This window comes from Macrotis lagotis, chromosome 2 (genome assembly GCF_037893015.1).
Source record: "Macrotis lagotis isolate mMagLag1 chromosome 2, bilby.v1.9.chrom.fasta, whole genome shotgun sequence".
NCBI classification, from domain to species: domain Eukaryota; kingdom Metazoa; phylum Chordata; class Mammalia; order Peramelemorphia; family Peramelidae; genus Macrotis; species Macrotis lagotis.
In genome coordinates this window covers 317,573,016-317,588,731 of record NC_133659.1, presented here as the reverse complement: position 1 = coordinate 317,588,731, position 15,716 = coordinate 317,573,016, and the positions used below count along the sequence as shown (strand labels likewise).

The window sequence follows — 15,716 nt, the reverse complement described above, 5'->3', positions numbered from 1 at the left end:
TTGGATATCTTTCTGCCAACTACATAATTTATATAACTGTTTCTCACATTAATTATTTGATTTTCCTGCAAATCTCTTTTTTCCATATATGTGACATATGTATTTCATATATAAATAATAGATATAAAACATGATGGTCCTCAGACATACTCTAGTTAAAACTATTCATTTTACACTTGAGGAAGTTGAAGTCTAGGAAGGTTAGGCAAATTATTATGGGCATATAGTAAGTATAAGAAGCAAGATTTGCACCCTTGTTTTCATTTAACAGCTTACTTCAGTCATCACCATTCATTCTTCTGTTTTGTTAGAATGACTCCAAAGCAACAGGACTCCATCTTTTTTTCTCATTATGTATTACTTTTTCTGTAGCTTTTAATTAAGTTCAAAAATGAAAAAAGCTATTTCATTGGATAAAAGTCATGGTGATTATTCAGCCTATGGACATCTATAAGAATGAAGACTGCCTTCCAATAAGCCTACAAAACACCATCTTAAAATGTAAGACTGTCATATGCCCATATTGGTTTTAAAGAATTGCTTGACAAAGTTTCTTCTAGCTTTAACATTCTATGACTCCATAATTAGTCAATTATATGTAAATTTCTTTCTCAATTATGCATTCAAAGTGACATCTGAATCTAAGCAATATTTACCAAGCTGTGTTTATTACTATTACTAAAATAATGCATTTTTATCTCTTTACTAGAGGAGGCATTAAAGCAAGCTTTTATTCAATCTAGTTCTTCATGTGAAACTTATGTAATATAAAAAAATTGTTTTCTTATTTGCTTCTTCCTTACTATTCCTAAATTTCATGCCCTTTCAAAGATTCTCTGGAGTTTGGCAACTATATTTCTAAGTGATCTGAGTATATGGTTCTGCTTTGTCAACTTCCTGTGTACTCAGCAAACCTTGACTTTTTCTTCTATCCTTTTCAATACCCCTAGAAATTTTCACATGTGATTTCTTGAAAAATGATATTCATGCTGTTACTTTACAAATATTATGATGGTAATAATGTTTCTGCATGACTGAAGAATGTAAAATTAGGAACAATGAATGGAAACTGATAAGATATAATATCTTAAAAATTAAAGCTATGCAAAAGCAAAAGGAGCTTTGACAGTTGTAAATTTCTACTAACATATTCTCATGCAAAAATCTTGTTAGTCATTAATCAAAGGAGATGTGGAAATATTTCTTGTTAAGCTTTGCTTTACTTGAGATGATCTCTGAAGTCTTCCTTTTCTGAGAGTCTGGAAACCCCTAATTTATCCTCCAAAGTTTCCAGTCTAATTATCTGTGTGACTTTAGACATCTTCACCAGTACAATGTCAAAGGTGCATTTTATGACTCTGGATCCTATATTCATATCTTTTCTGCTCTAAAAATACTTTTATTTTATTTATTCTCAACCATAAAAAGAAATTTTAAAAGAAGAGAAGTGATAGTCCTTTGAAATATTCCTCTTGAGAACAGAGCCAAGGTGGTGGACAAAAGCCTGGAAATTGCTTGAGTTCTTCTTAGTTTACCACAGAAACAATATCACACAAAGCTTCTGTATTCTGGAGTGACAGAACATATAAGAATATGTTGTGAAACAGTTTTCCAACCTGGGTGAAAATCCAGTGCAGATAATATCTAGGTAAACCAGCAGGAGGTTCATAGCTACAGCAAAGATCACAACCAAAACCCCATCATATTAACTCAGCAGGTCAGTGGTATAGCAGACCAGCTGTGAGATTTCCACTGTCAGGGCAGAAGACAAGCGGTGAGTTCCAGAACCTAAGTAAAATAGACACAAATTGACAATAGACAAACTCCAGCATCTGAGGCCCTGGGGCACAAAACTAGTGACCAGTACCCTTGTTCCCTGCTCAGAAAGCTCAGGATAGTATCCAGTAAGACCCAGGAGTAGGGATCAACTTCAAAAATCATGAAATTGGCTAAAAATAAGCAAAAATCAGAAAAAGAGTCCTAGCCATAGAGAGCTACTAAAGTAACTGGGAAGATCAGAATACAAAATCAGAAGAGGATAATAATGTGAAAATGTCTAAGGTGAATATGAATTGACCTCAATCCCAAAAGATCTTCTTGAAAGAGGTAAAAAAAAGGCAGAAAGAGCTAAAAATCAAATAAGAGAGGTAGAAAAAAATGGGGAAAGATTTGAGGAAGAGAGAATCAACTGGTTGGAAAAAGGACAAAAAAATGACTGTGGAAAGCAATTCTTTAAAAAATACAATTGGCCAAATAAAAAAAAATTCTACTGAACAAAGCAATTCCTTTAAAAGAATTGGTCATATGGAAAAAGAGATATACAAACTAACTGAAAAAAATTACTTAAGAATTAGAATTGAGTGTGGAAGCTAAAGCTCTGAGAATAAAAATCAGTAAAAAAAAAATTTAAATGAAAAAGTAGAAGAAAATATAAAATGCCTCATTAGAAAAAACAACTAACCTGGAAACCAGATCTAGAAGAGTTATTTTAAAAATTATTTGACTACTTGAAAGCCATGAGAAAAAAAGCCAAGGATGGCGTCTGCACAGCATCTTTTAAGGAATTCCTTAACAGATTTGTCCTGATACCCTATAATCAAAGGGTAAAATAATAATTGAAAGAATCCACTGTTCATCTACTGAAAGACATCCCCACCCAAATGAAAACTCCAAGGAGTGCTATAGCCAAATTCCAGAATTATCAGGTTAAGTAGAATATACTATTCAGGATATACAATTCAGTAATCAAGGAGGCACAGTCATGATTACACAGGACTTAGATGCTTTTACATTAAAGAATCATAGTGGGGGTGGCTAGGTGGTACAGTGGATAGAGCACCGGCCTTGGAGTCAGGAGTACCTGGGTTCAAATTCAACCTCAGAGACTTAATAATTACCTAGCTGTGTGGCCTTGGGCAAGCCACTTAACCTCATTGCCTTGAAAAATCTAAAAAAATAAAGAGGGCTACAAATATAAAATTTCACAAAACAGAGGAACTTGGATTATAACCAAAAAGCAAATACCCAGAAAAAAACTAAGCTCTATCTTTCACAGAAAAAAAAATGGATACTTAATGAAATAGGGAGCTGTCAAATACCCTTATTGAAAAAAAACAGCTAAACACAAAAAATTAATCTTTAAATATGATTCAAGGAAAACAGAAACAGGTAAACAGAAAAAAACAGTTATTTAATGGATTAAACTGTTTACATCCCTTTGTGGGAATTTGATACTTAGAAATCTCTATTTGGGCAGTTAGATGTAGTATACATAGACAAAGGGTATGGGTTTAAGTTTTCTTTGATAATAGAAAAAATTAAGGATAAAAAAAGCATTGCCCTAGGAGAAGAAGAAAATTTACCAGAATACAGTAAATTTTATCACATGAAGGGATGCAATAGACCTATGACAGTAGGAAAGGAAAAAAAGAGGAGGTGAGCATTGTTTGAACCCTTATATGAATTGGCTCATAGAGGGAATGACACAGACGTATATTTTGTTATAGAAATTTCTCTTACTTATAGGGAAGTAAGATGGGAAAGGGGAAGTAAAAGGCAGAATGATGGTAGGATAGGCAGAAGAAGGCGGTGGTCAGAAGTAAAACACTAGTGAATTGGGACAAAGTGAAAGGAATTAGAAGAATATAAGCAGGATGAAAATAGGATGGAAGGAATGCACAGCAATTATAATTGTGAATGTGAATGAGATGAATTCTCCCATAAAATAGGAGCACCTAGAAGTGTAGTTTTTAAACCAGAATCCTGCAATAGGTTGTTTACAAAAAACACCTTTCAAAAGAGAGATGCAGAGTAATTAAAAGACTGGAGAATATATTATACTTCAGCTGAAGCTAAAAAAAGACTGGAAAATATATTATATTTCAGGTGAAGTTAAAAAAGAACACGGGTAGCAATCCGTATCTCACACAAAGTAAAAACAAAAATAAATCTAATGAAAGGAAATAAGGAAGGAAACTGCATCTTGATAAAAGGTAATATCAATAGTAAACACAAATGCACCAAGTGTTATAGTATTCCAGATACTTAGAGAAGTTAAGTGAGTTATAGGAAGAAATAGACAGCAAAACAATACTACTATGGTAACTCAACTACCCCCCCCTCCCCAAACTAGATAAATATAACCACAAAATAAACAAGAATGAAGTTAAGGAGATGAATGGATTTTAGAAAAAAATAGATATGAAAGACTTCTGGATAAAATTGAATGGGGATAGAAAGGAATATACCTTTTTCTCAGGAGTACATGACACCTACACAAAAATTGATCATGCATTAAGGGTATAAAAACCACACATGTTCAGAAAAGCAGTATTTAAATGCATCCTTTTTAGATCACGATGCAATAAAAATTATATGTAACAAAGGACTATAGAAAGATTGAAAATTAATTGGTAACTAAATCTAGTTCTAAAGAATGAATGAGTCAAACAATAAATAATAAAAACAATAATTTCATCAAAAGAGAATAAACAGCAATTAGACAACATATCAAAATTTATGGGATGCGGCCAAAGTAGTAATTAGGGGAAATTTTATTTCTCTAACTGCTTGAATGTATAAAAAAGAGAAAGGAGACCAATGAATTGGGCATGCAACTAAAACTAGAAAAATATACAATACCCAATTAAATACTAAATTAGAAATTCTAAAAAATCAAAGGAGAAATTAATAAAATTGAAAGTAAGCAAACTCTTCAACTAATAAGTGAAACTAAGAGTTGTATTTATGAAAAAAAATAAAATACAAACCTTTGGTATATTTGTTTAAAAAAAGAGAAGAAAACCAGCTCACCAGTATCAAAAATGAAAATGGTAAATTCATTACCAGTGAAAAAGAAAGTAGATGAGTAATTAAAAGCTTTTTTGCCCAATTGAATGTCAATAAATCTGACAAGTGAAATCGATGAATATTTTTTCAAAACATATAAACTGTCCAGACAATAGAAGAAAAAAATATGTAAATAGCCTCATTTAAAAAAATAAATTAAGCAAACCATCAATGAATTCCCTAAGACAAAATCCCCAGTGTTAGATGGATTTACAAGAGAATTCTAATAAACATTTAAAGAACAATTAATTCTAGTACTATATGAATTATTTGGAAAATAGGTTAAAAAAAAGAAATCCTACCAAAGTCCTTTTATGACACAAATATGATACTGATTCCTAAACCAGGAAAAGCCAAAACAGAGAAAGTTATAGACCAATTTTCCTAATGAATATTGATGCAGAAATTTTGAAATAAAATATTAGCAAAGTGATTACAGCAATTCATCATGATGAAAAATAAACTATGACTAGAATGGATTTATACCAGAAATGCAGGTTTGATTCACATTATGAAATAAATCTGCATAATTGTCATAAATCACTTTTTAGAAAATACACTAGCCATTCCTATCAAAAAATAATAAATGAGTTTCATGATAAATAGTATCTCTCTAAAACAACCAGCAAGCATTATATGTAATAGTATTAATCTATTTAATTAATCTAATTCCTAATAAGATCACAGGTGAAAGAAGAATGGCCTTTATGACTACTATTATTCAAAATTGTACTAGAAATGTCAACACTAACAATATAAGAAGAAAAAGAAATTGAAGAAATTAGGATAGACAACAAAGAAATAAAACTATCACTCTTTACACACACAGCTGATTTAATGTATATAGAAAGTCCAAGAGGAATAAGTTGCTTGTTAGAGCTATGGGAATGAGAAGATTTAATGGCCAAACAAGAGATAGAGAACTTTATGAAATGCAAGATGGATACTTTTGATTTCCTTAAACTGAAAAGGGTTTATACAGACAAAACCAATGCAACCAAGATTAGAAAGAAAGCAGAAAGATGGGAAACAATTTTTACAGTCAGAGTTTCACAGAAAGATCTCATTTCTCAGAGAATTGAGTAAAATTTATATGAGAATAAGTTATTCCCCATAATAAATGGTCAAAGGATATGAACAGTCAATTTAGATGAAAAAATGAAAGCTGTCAATAGTTATATGATAATAAAAACTTTTAATCATTTTTAATGAGAGTAATGCAAATTAAAACAATATACAACTATCAGATTGACTAATATGACAGAAAAGGAAAATGATAAATGTTTAAGATGTGGGAGAACCGGAATACTAATGCTTCCTTGGTGGAGTTGCAAACTGATTTGACCGGAGTAATTTGGAATGATGTGTAGAGGCTATAGCTCTTTTTGTATACTCTTCGATTTTTGCCCTACCACCATTAAGTTTATGTCCACGAGATCATATAAAAGGAGAAAGGATCCACATGTGCAAAAAAATATTTATAGCACCTCTTTTTGTGGTGGAAAAGAATTGTAAATTGAGAGGATACTCATCAATTGGAGAATGACTGTACAAGTTTTATGCAACAGGAAATGATGAACAGACCAATTTTAGACAAAGCTGGAAAGACTTGCATGGACTGATGCAACATGAAATGAACAAGAGGAAAACATTGTTCACGGTATCAACAATCTTATATGATGATCAACTCGAAACGACTCAGCTTTTCTCAGCAACACAATAATCCAAGATAAGTACAAAGATCTCATGAAGGAAAAATGCTGTAACCATACAGATGAAGAGCTGATAGGCTCTGATGCAGATGGAAGTATATTTTTTCACTTTATTCTTTCTCATTTTTTCTTTTGATTTTTCTCTTCTTCCACAAGTAATGTAGAAATATGTTTCACATCTTAGCACACATATAAACATTATTAAACTGCCTACCCAGTGGAGGGAGGGAGAAAAAAAATCTGGAACTCAAAATCTTGTAAAAATGAATGCTAAAAATCTTCTTAATATGTAATTGCTTTAAAAATAAAATCCTGTAAAAATAAATATTGAGCAAGCAGATTTTAGAAAAGCCTAGAAATACATTAGCTGTTGCTGAATGAAATGAACAGAACCAGGAGAACAATGGACAGAGTAAATTCAACATTGTGTATGATCAACTATGAAACTTGGCACTTCTCAGAAATGCAATGAACAAAGACAGTTCTGGGAGACTCATGATGGAAAATGCTGGCTTTATCCAAAAAAAAAGAACTATGGAGGCTCAATGTAAATTGAAAAAATAATATTTTCCTTTTTGTTATTTTTTCTTTCCCATGGTTTTTCCCTTTTGTTTTGATTCTTTTTTTTCACAATATGACTAATGTGGAAATATATTTGAAGTGATTGTATATGAATAACCTATATCAAATTGCTTGTTGTCTTCTGAAAGGGTGGGAGATGGAAGGAGGGAGCAACATTTGAAACTCAAAAAATTTAATAAAAATGATTTTTGAAAACTATTTTGACATATTAAATGGAAAAATAAGATGCTATTAAATGGGGAAAAGGAAATGTTCTAGTTTATTTTAAAAGGGCTTCCATTTACAAGCATGTATTCTATACATAATGCATCAGAAGCAAGTGTATCAAAAGAAATCAATCAAATATGGTAACACAGATTCCTAGAAATTAAGAGTGGTAGAACAATTATTATTCATTTTTTGGAGACATCTACCAGCAAAGTTGAAACAAACATAGAAAGTGATTCCATTCTTCCCTTTTTGCAGATTCCTGTCAACAGGAAGAGAATGAACCTCCAGAGGAACATGATCCTGGGCAATTTGCTGGTCTACTCCATGGATCTTCTCCAGCCTGTGAGTCCCCTGATAATCCACTTCGTCTCTATAGCAAAGCAAACATGTGTCGAGGGGCACAGGAGGAAATTAGTTTGATGAACAATCCTCTCCATTATCAGCAGCCTCCACCAGGAAATAACCCAGGAGCTCCAGTAAAGAAAATTAAGCCCAAAGTGGTTAGTAGAACCATTTTTCACACAAAAAACAATCCTTTAGAAAATCACACCCTTGTTGGCACAAGAACAGCAAGAAATGGAACAAGAAATGGGAATGGGGACCAGTGGGGTGTTAGCACAGGAGGATTCGTGGAACGAGCCTGTACTCTGGGAAGGATTCGGTCTTTGCCAAAGGCCCTTCTTGATTTGCATTTGTCCAAAAATGTTTCCAAATCTGATTCTGATCTCATTGCCTACCCATCCACTGCGAAGACTTCAAGGGTGAACTGGAGTGAATCCTCAACCACTGAGCCCAGTTCTAAAGGGAATTCTGAGAGGACTCCTTCCTTCACTTCTGAATGGGAAGAAGTAAGTGGAATCTTTTTATTAGTATTATTCAACTGGATAGTGGCATTGGGCGGCTGAATTTTAAATGTATAATACTTCTGGAGGTAAAAAGAAAAGAGTAACTTCCCCACAGAAGGTGAAAGGATATGTGATGGAAATAGCTTACAATTAGCATCATGTAGCAAATGTAGTTCTTCCAATAGTGAAAATACTTTTTAATGAGCTTAGGAATTGATGGCTAACTATACAGTGTGAAAATTTTAAAAGGTAACATATATATATATATATATATATATATATATATATATATATATATATATATATATATAATTTCATAGTTTATGAAGAAATTTATAGTTTTCAAATCTTATTACACCATGAGATAAGGAAGGAAGACATGTTTTAGTATACTTATTTCATAGTGCAGCAATTGAGGTTCATAAGGGAATGCAAGTGACAGAACAGGGAGAAATCCTGGGTTCCAACTCTTTTGGTTTCCAGGCCAGCCCTTTTCTTGTTACATTAAAGAAAATTCCACAGTTAGAGGGACATGGTAAAAATAGTTAAATATCAAATTTTGACTACTTATGTGATCAGTCACCTTTCTATTAATTAACATTTCCACTATTTTCATGCTTTTTCTTTTGGGTAGCAGGTTTTTTTTCGCAGTTTTCTGTATCTATATTCTCTATCATTAGCTATAAGATCTTGTGGTATAGGGAGTCTGAGATCATCTTCAGAAAGAGTTAAATTCAAGACCCGCTTTTGACATATGCTGACTGAGTAAACTTGAGCAAATCTCTTAACCTCTCAATTCTTTAGGAAATGCTCAAAGACAATGACATCCAGTATAGGAGCCATGATTGGCAAAGTGCCATCATCAGGATTCCCTATAGCCATTAAATTGTTGCACTTGTCTCTCCTTTCCAATACATACACATACACATGGCCATGAACTTACAAAATCACCATTTAGTAGTACATAACTATTAGCAGAAGTAAGGGTTTATAATTGGCTTATTTAATGAGGGCACATAGATTCTTTATCATAGATAGTCTTACACAAGACATATCATTGATCATGAGTAGAGGTGAGAGTATGAATCTCTCACCGTAAATTAACAGTTCAGTATTTTTAAAAAGTCTCTAGTGTCCTAAGAAATATACTTGGTCCTATACTATTTGATATTTTTTAATCAATGACCTGTCTGAAGTCATAAATGGTAACTTTATCACATTTGCAGGATGCACTAATCTGGGAACAAACGTTAACATGATGATTGACAAAGTCAAGATGCAAAGTCAGGATCAAACATTGTACTGAATCTAATAATTTTAAGTTGAATGGAGATAAATAAAAAAAAATTATACTTGGTTTTAAGAATGAGCGGGGGTGGCTAGGTGGTGCAGAGGATAGAGCACCGGCCCGGGAGTCAGGAGTACCTGAGTTCAAATCCGGCCTTAACCCCATTGCCTTGCAAAAAAATAAAAAAAATAGAAAAAAGAATGGCTGAGTGGACTGAAAGTTCAACATAACTGGCAGCCAAGGAAGTTAAGGCATTCTTAATCTGAATTAAGGGAAGCATGGTTTTCCAGGAACACAAAAGGTAATGGACCTCTGTTCTGATCAGACCACATCCAGGGCACTGTGTTCATTTCTGGGCATCACAGTTTAAGATGGATATAGATAAATTGGAAAAGTTGCTAAATAAATGAATGAAGTAGTGGAAGGTCTTTGAGTTTATAATATTGAAGATTAGTTGAAGAAAATAGAAGTGTTTATCCTATAAAAGAGAAGACTCAGTGAAGATATTAAACAGTCTTTAAATATTTAAGGGGCAACCTCCTGGAAGCAAGCTTTCTTTTCCTCTGCTTGGGACTAGGAGTAACAAGTGGAACTTGCAAACATGAAGCTTTAGACTTGACCACTGGGAAAAATTACTAAAAATTTGAGTTTCATTAAGTAGAATATGTTGCTTAGGACTTACTACATTTTTTCTCCATTGGAGGTCTTTAAAGAATGGTTGAATAGCTACTTGTTAGTGACACTGTGAATGAATAGTTTTCATTTCTAGGTAGCTTTTGAGTTCCCTTCTGATGGTGTGTTTTTCTGTTATTTTTAATATCTCATGCCTTATAAGGAAACTATTAGAAATACATGTTGCTTCTGAGTTTATATATTTTTGTATCTGAAAACTGCATAAAATCTTACCATTAATATTTATTTAAGTTAAATTTATGAATACTTGTAGGAACAGACGAATCTTCAAATTTTTATTAAAAACATGATTTTATTTTTAAAAACAGGATGTAGTTTAATATAGACCTTACTCTAAAGCTCTCCCTGTACTGTGAAGTTTTCTTGATTGTGGTATTGTTGTATTCATAATATTCAAAGTGTTCTTTTGTGTTTGGAGAATTATCAGAGGTAATGGAAACATTTAATGAGTTCTCATTGTTTTTTTTTTTTTATAGATTGATAAAATAATGAGCTCCATAGATGCTGGAATTAACAATGAGCTTGAAGAGATGAATGATGATATTACAAGTAAGGCAACAATGCTCTTTAAGAATTATTGAAATGAAAATGTGATTTAAAAAACATCTAAAATTAATGTTGACCTTTAGCTAATTAAGCTTAAGCTAAAAGAAAAAATAATATTTTGTGTTTTCTTGTAATAGCTGTAATGAAATTTTTCTTTACTTTTAAAGAAACTGTACTCAGTATGTTTCAGTTAAGTTCAGCAGTTTCTAAACTTGAACAATACTTAATGATAAGTGATGATTCATAAGAATAATGGTTAATAATTTTTATCATAGATTAAATTCATCCAGATTCTGTAATATTGAGTCAGACGACAAATTTTCATTGAATTCTCCAAGGAGTGTTAGAAATCTGACCATACAAGGCATCGAGTCCAGTCTTTGGTTCTGAACATGAAATCCATAGTCAATTTCTTTTTTAGTAAAATGTTAGTAATTGGATTGAGTTCAATTCAAAACATAGTTAATAAATACTTCTTGTGGGTCTGAAATTTTAAGTGTCAGAGTTACAAAGATAAAAACAAAGCATTGACATATTTAGTCAGCATCCAGTCTGCTTAGAAAAATTGTTATGAGGAGTGTATAAGGAAAAAAAATACTGACAGAGCTGTCCTACACAACCCATTAAAAATGTCCATAGATGCCAAGACAATGGAGCTGTTCAGGGATGCTCTTTATTTTTTATTCAAAGTGACAATAACTAGAATCATGTTAGCAAACCAATAAAGTAATTCAAATATTATCTTTAATGGTATTACTGTAAAAATGGCTGTTCACCAGCATGAAAGGGAAATCGATGTTTACTCTAAAGATATAATGGGATAGCTAGGTGGTACAGTAGATAGAGTACCTGGCCTAGAGGTAAGAAGAACTGAATTAAAATCTAGCCTTAAGATATTTTTTTTGCTGTGACCCTAGATATGCTACTTAAATCTGTTTGCCTTAGTTTCCTCATTTGTAAAATGAACTGGAGAAGGAAGTGGCAGACCACTCCAGTATCTTTAACAAGAAAACCTCCAATGGGATCATGGGCATAATTGAAACAGTTGAATAGCAATGGCATGAAAGCATAATACCTAATCAAAATAGCTAGCATTATTCCAAAAGTCTGCCTTGGAAAGTACTCGGTTCTTTCTCAATGGAGGTCTTCAAGTGAAAAGTAGATCACAATTTCTAGGCTATATACTAAAAGGTGTTCTTTTCTGGTTATAAACTGCATTAGATGATCAAGGCCCTTATACCTCCACAACTTTGTGTTTCTTTCAAATACTCTTTCCCTCAAGGAATTTACCTACAATCACAGGATTAAAAAAACTGGAAGCAATATCTAGTCTATCCTCCTCATTGTTCCAATGATAAAACTTAGGTAAAGTCACACGTGCTTCTTTGTGGTAGGAAATATTAGTACCATTTTGAAAAAAAAGTCATAAAAATATCCTTCTTTACTCCTTTAAACGTGAAAAATTCCAACTGATGTAATTTTTGCTTTAAACTTACTCATGAAAGTGTTTTGAAAATCAAAAATGTGAAGATAATTATGTTCTTTTGTTCCAACATTATTGGAAGCTCTGGGTCTGTCATACTAATTCTTGCTCATACTATAACAATTACATTGTTAGTATTTCAAATCATAGTTAGTGGTAGTCCTAATTTCTTATTAATTCATATCACCATTTAGTGGCAAAGACCTGAGTTCAAATTCGACCTCAGACACTTAATAATTGCCTAGCTGGGTGACCTTGGGCAAGTCATTTAACCCCATTGCCTTTGGGGGCAGCTAGGTGGCATAGTGGATATAGCACTGGCTCTGGAGTCAAGAGGACCATTTAGTGGCACAGAGATATTCCTACTGATGATAGAAACCTTTTCAGATAGAGCAAAGTTGAGCCAGTCAGAGGTCCCTTTGATTGGTTCTCAGCACTTCAGATTGGGATTTAACCTTTCCTTCATCAGAGCAATGCATCCTAGGTCATTGCCAGTCATTCTGATTTTTATTCTGCCCCTGGAATTTGATGACATAAAGAGTAAGTGAGGCTGATGATTTTGAGCAACTCAACCTCACTTAAATCCAATTTATAAGCAAGTCATCACTTGATATATAGTTGGTCCTCTTCTAAAACAGGGCAAACTACATCATGGCATTTACATAGAATTCTCTATTGTCCTTTTAAGGCAGGAGCTTGAAAAACTTCAGCATCCATTTTTAAATGTTTCAGAGGGACAGATAAATGTTGCAGTAAGCAGATGATACTTTTCTCCTGTTAATTTATGCTAAGAAATATAGTGGTGTTCACAAGAGGAGCTGGCATAGTTGAAACTGAACTGGTGTCAGAAAACTGCCTTCTAGCCACACTTCTTTCACTCATGCTAGGTGGAACCTGAAAAAAGGCATTAAAATTTTCTGAGCCTATATTTTTCAGAAATAAATTTAAGTGGGTGGATAGATGAACTCATCTACTTTTCTATTACTATCATTATCATCATCTTCACCATCATTTTATTTCACCTTTGATTTCTCTGGGGAGGAAATATTACATAGTGAAAAATACTGGATCAAATACCATCTTTTTTGACCATTACTAAGTCACTGAGTTACCCTTAGCTTCAATTTCTATCTCAATAAAATGAGAAAGTTTTACTAAATGGAATCTAAATTCACTCCCTGCTTGAAACATATGATTCCTTTGAGGGAACCCCTACATTAATGCAAAATGTCAATTCTTTTACACCTCTTATTTTCCAGGTATATTTCCTGAGACTCAAAGAGACTGAGTTTTGCTCAGACAGAAGTAGTCAATATTGAGAGAAGATAGGGATGAACCTAGATTTTCCTGACTCCAATGCCATCTCTTTGTCCATTACTACCCATTACCTTTCTTGAGTTCCCATTTCTTTGATCATTCAACTCCATGTCCTAGTCTTCTATACATAGAATTGCTATTGGCAATCAAACATGTCTACTTAGAGATACTGAGATTAATGTCTAGAAAATGATTAAATGGTGCAGTGTGATTTTTAAGGGCAAAGATAGAAATCATTTTTATAATGTACTGGCATGAGCAATTTGAATTTCCTGACCTGGATTTGCAATCAGGATAGAGTTGTGGTTTAATTTTGCCTCATACTTCCCATGTGACTTGGGACAAGTCATTTAAAGTTTCCCGGTCTCATTTTCTTTATATTGAAAATGGGGGTGATTATATCTCCAGTAAAAATTTATAGGAAAGCCAAGCACTTAGAATGGGCAAACATTTTTGATGAATCTTAAAAGGTAATAGAAATGTTTGATATGATGACCATATTTGGGCACAAATTCATATAGTTTTTTTTTAAATGAAACTGCTTTTAAAATATGGAATTACTTTGTTTATGGGGCAGCTAGGTGGCGCAGTGGACAGAGCACCAGCCCTGGAGTCAGGAGTACCTGAGTTCAGATCTGGCCTCAGAAGCTTAATAATTACTTAGCTGTGTGGCCTCGGGCAAGCCACTTAACCCCATTGCCTTGCAAAAAATTAAAAGAAAAAAGAAAAAAAAGAGAAATTACTTTGTTTTGATATAGAAAAGTATTATGAAACCAATTGATATTTCTGCAATAGTGATCCTAATAGTCTGGAAGAGTCAAAGTTTCTAAAAGCCAGCCTGTTATTACATTAAGTAATACTACTACTGCTGCTACTACATTTATCACTAGCTAAAATTTATATGGTACTAGCTGTGTGCCAGGTTCTATGCCAGTTGCTTCACAAATATTATATCATTTGATCTCACAAAACCTCAAGAAGTTAGGTACTATTGTTAATCCCACTTTATAGATAAGGAAACTGAAATAAAGAGAGGTTAATTGACTTGCCCAGGATCACATAGCTATTATGTATTTGAGGTCACATTTGAACTCAAATCTCTCTGATTCCAGGTGAGGGATTCTTTCTATTGTGCTATAAGTGTCAGATCATTAGTAACAAGTGGGTGTTTTAAACTTTTGACAAGGATAAGGGAAGCTGACTCAGAAAGGATCTCTCCTACTCCCTCTCTTATTTTCTCTATCTTGTCCTATCTTGTTCTTGGCTGAGCTACTAAATGAAGCTGTCCAGCCTGAGTGTATTGTGGTTTTAATGCTGTTCCTGTCCAAAGTGCTGAAACTACTTTTGTATTTCTTCCCTTGAGATGAGTTGACACCTCTATGGTCCCTGGCTGGGTTTTCACTGCAATGTTATTTTCTAATGTTGCATTAAAGGATAAGAATTTGAAATATCATTTAATATTTCCTAATTACACCTCTTCATTTTACAGAGGAGGAATCTTAGTCCAGAGAGCTGAAGGTCACATAATTATTATGGAATAATTATTTTGATTTGAACCCAGTTGTTCTGATTCTACTGCTCTTTCCACAATGCCTTATTCACACACATGCATACCTACACATGTCTACATGTACATGTATATATGTGCATGCATGTGTTTATATGTATTTGCATAAATGTCACTTGGTTGAAAAGTAAATTGGTATAATAAACTTCAGTTTTATCATTTTGTCTCTAATATAAGAGAAAACCTCAGAAAAACTAATGAAATAGATTTGATTCTAACCTGGTAAATGTTAACCCAGCTTTAGTGGTATGGCAGAAAGAGTTCTACACCAATAGGGAGGAGATTTATTTTTTTTTTTTTGTGTGCTACAACTAATTATATTGTGACATTGGAAAGTTCACTCCATCTTTCTGGCTCTGATTTCTTATATGGAACACAGGGGAATTGGACTCAATGGCTTTTTACTAAAATCTTGGTTATTTCAATCTTTTTTTGCACTCTCTGATGCCTTCCTCTCTTGGTGATGGTGGCTTCCTTGGGGATTAAATAGCAAAATCATCTCAGTTTCTTATTCTTCGTGATTCACCAGACTGTCTGGGTCTCTTCCCCATGTAACTGTTGAATGGAAAGAATAGCCCAACTGGATGCTTCTCTCTTTCTCTCAGACTTAGTAGAGTTCTGCCCA

At 33.2% G+C, this 15,716-nt stretch overlaps 1 protein-coding gene across 1 annotated transcript in view; it reads left to right on the top strand.

The window, feature by feature from the left end:
- ANKS1B (ankyrin repeat and sterile alpha motif domain containing 1B) overlaps nucleotides 1–15,716 on the top strand; it is a 1,440,110-nt gene that overhangs the window by 699,379 nt on the left and 725,015 nt on the right. Inside the window, exons 13-14 of the mRNA XM_074226655.1 lie at nucleotides 7,608–8,200; nucleotides 10,655–10,727. Coding sequence (XP_074082756.1) covers nucleotides 7,608–8,200; nucleotides 10,655–10,727 — 666 coding nt within the window. The remainder of the gene's footprint in view (nucleotides 1–7,607; nucleotides 8,201–10,654; nucleotides 10,728–15,716) is intronic.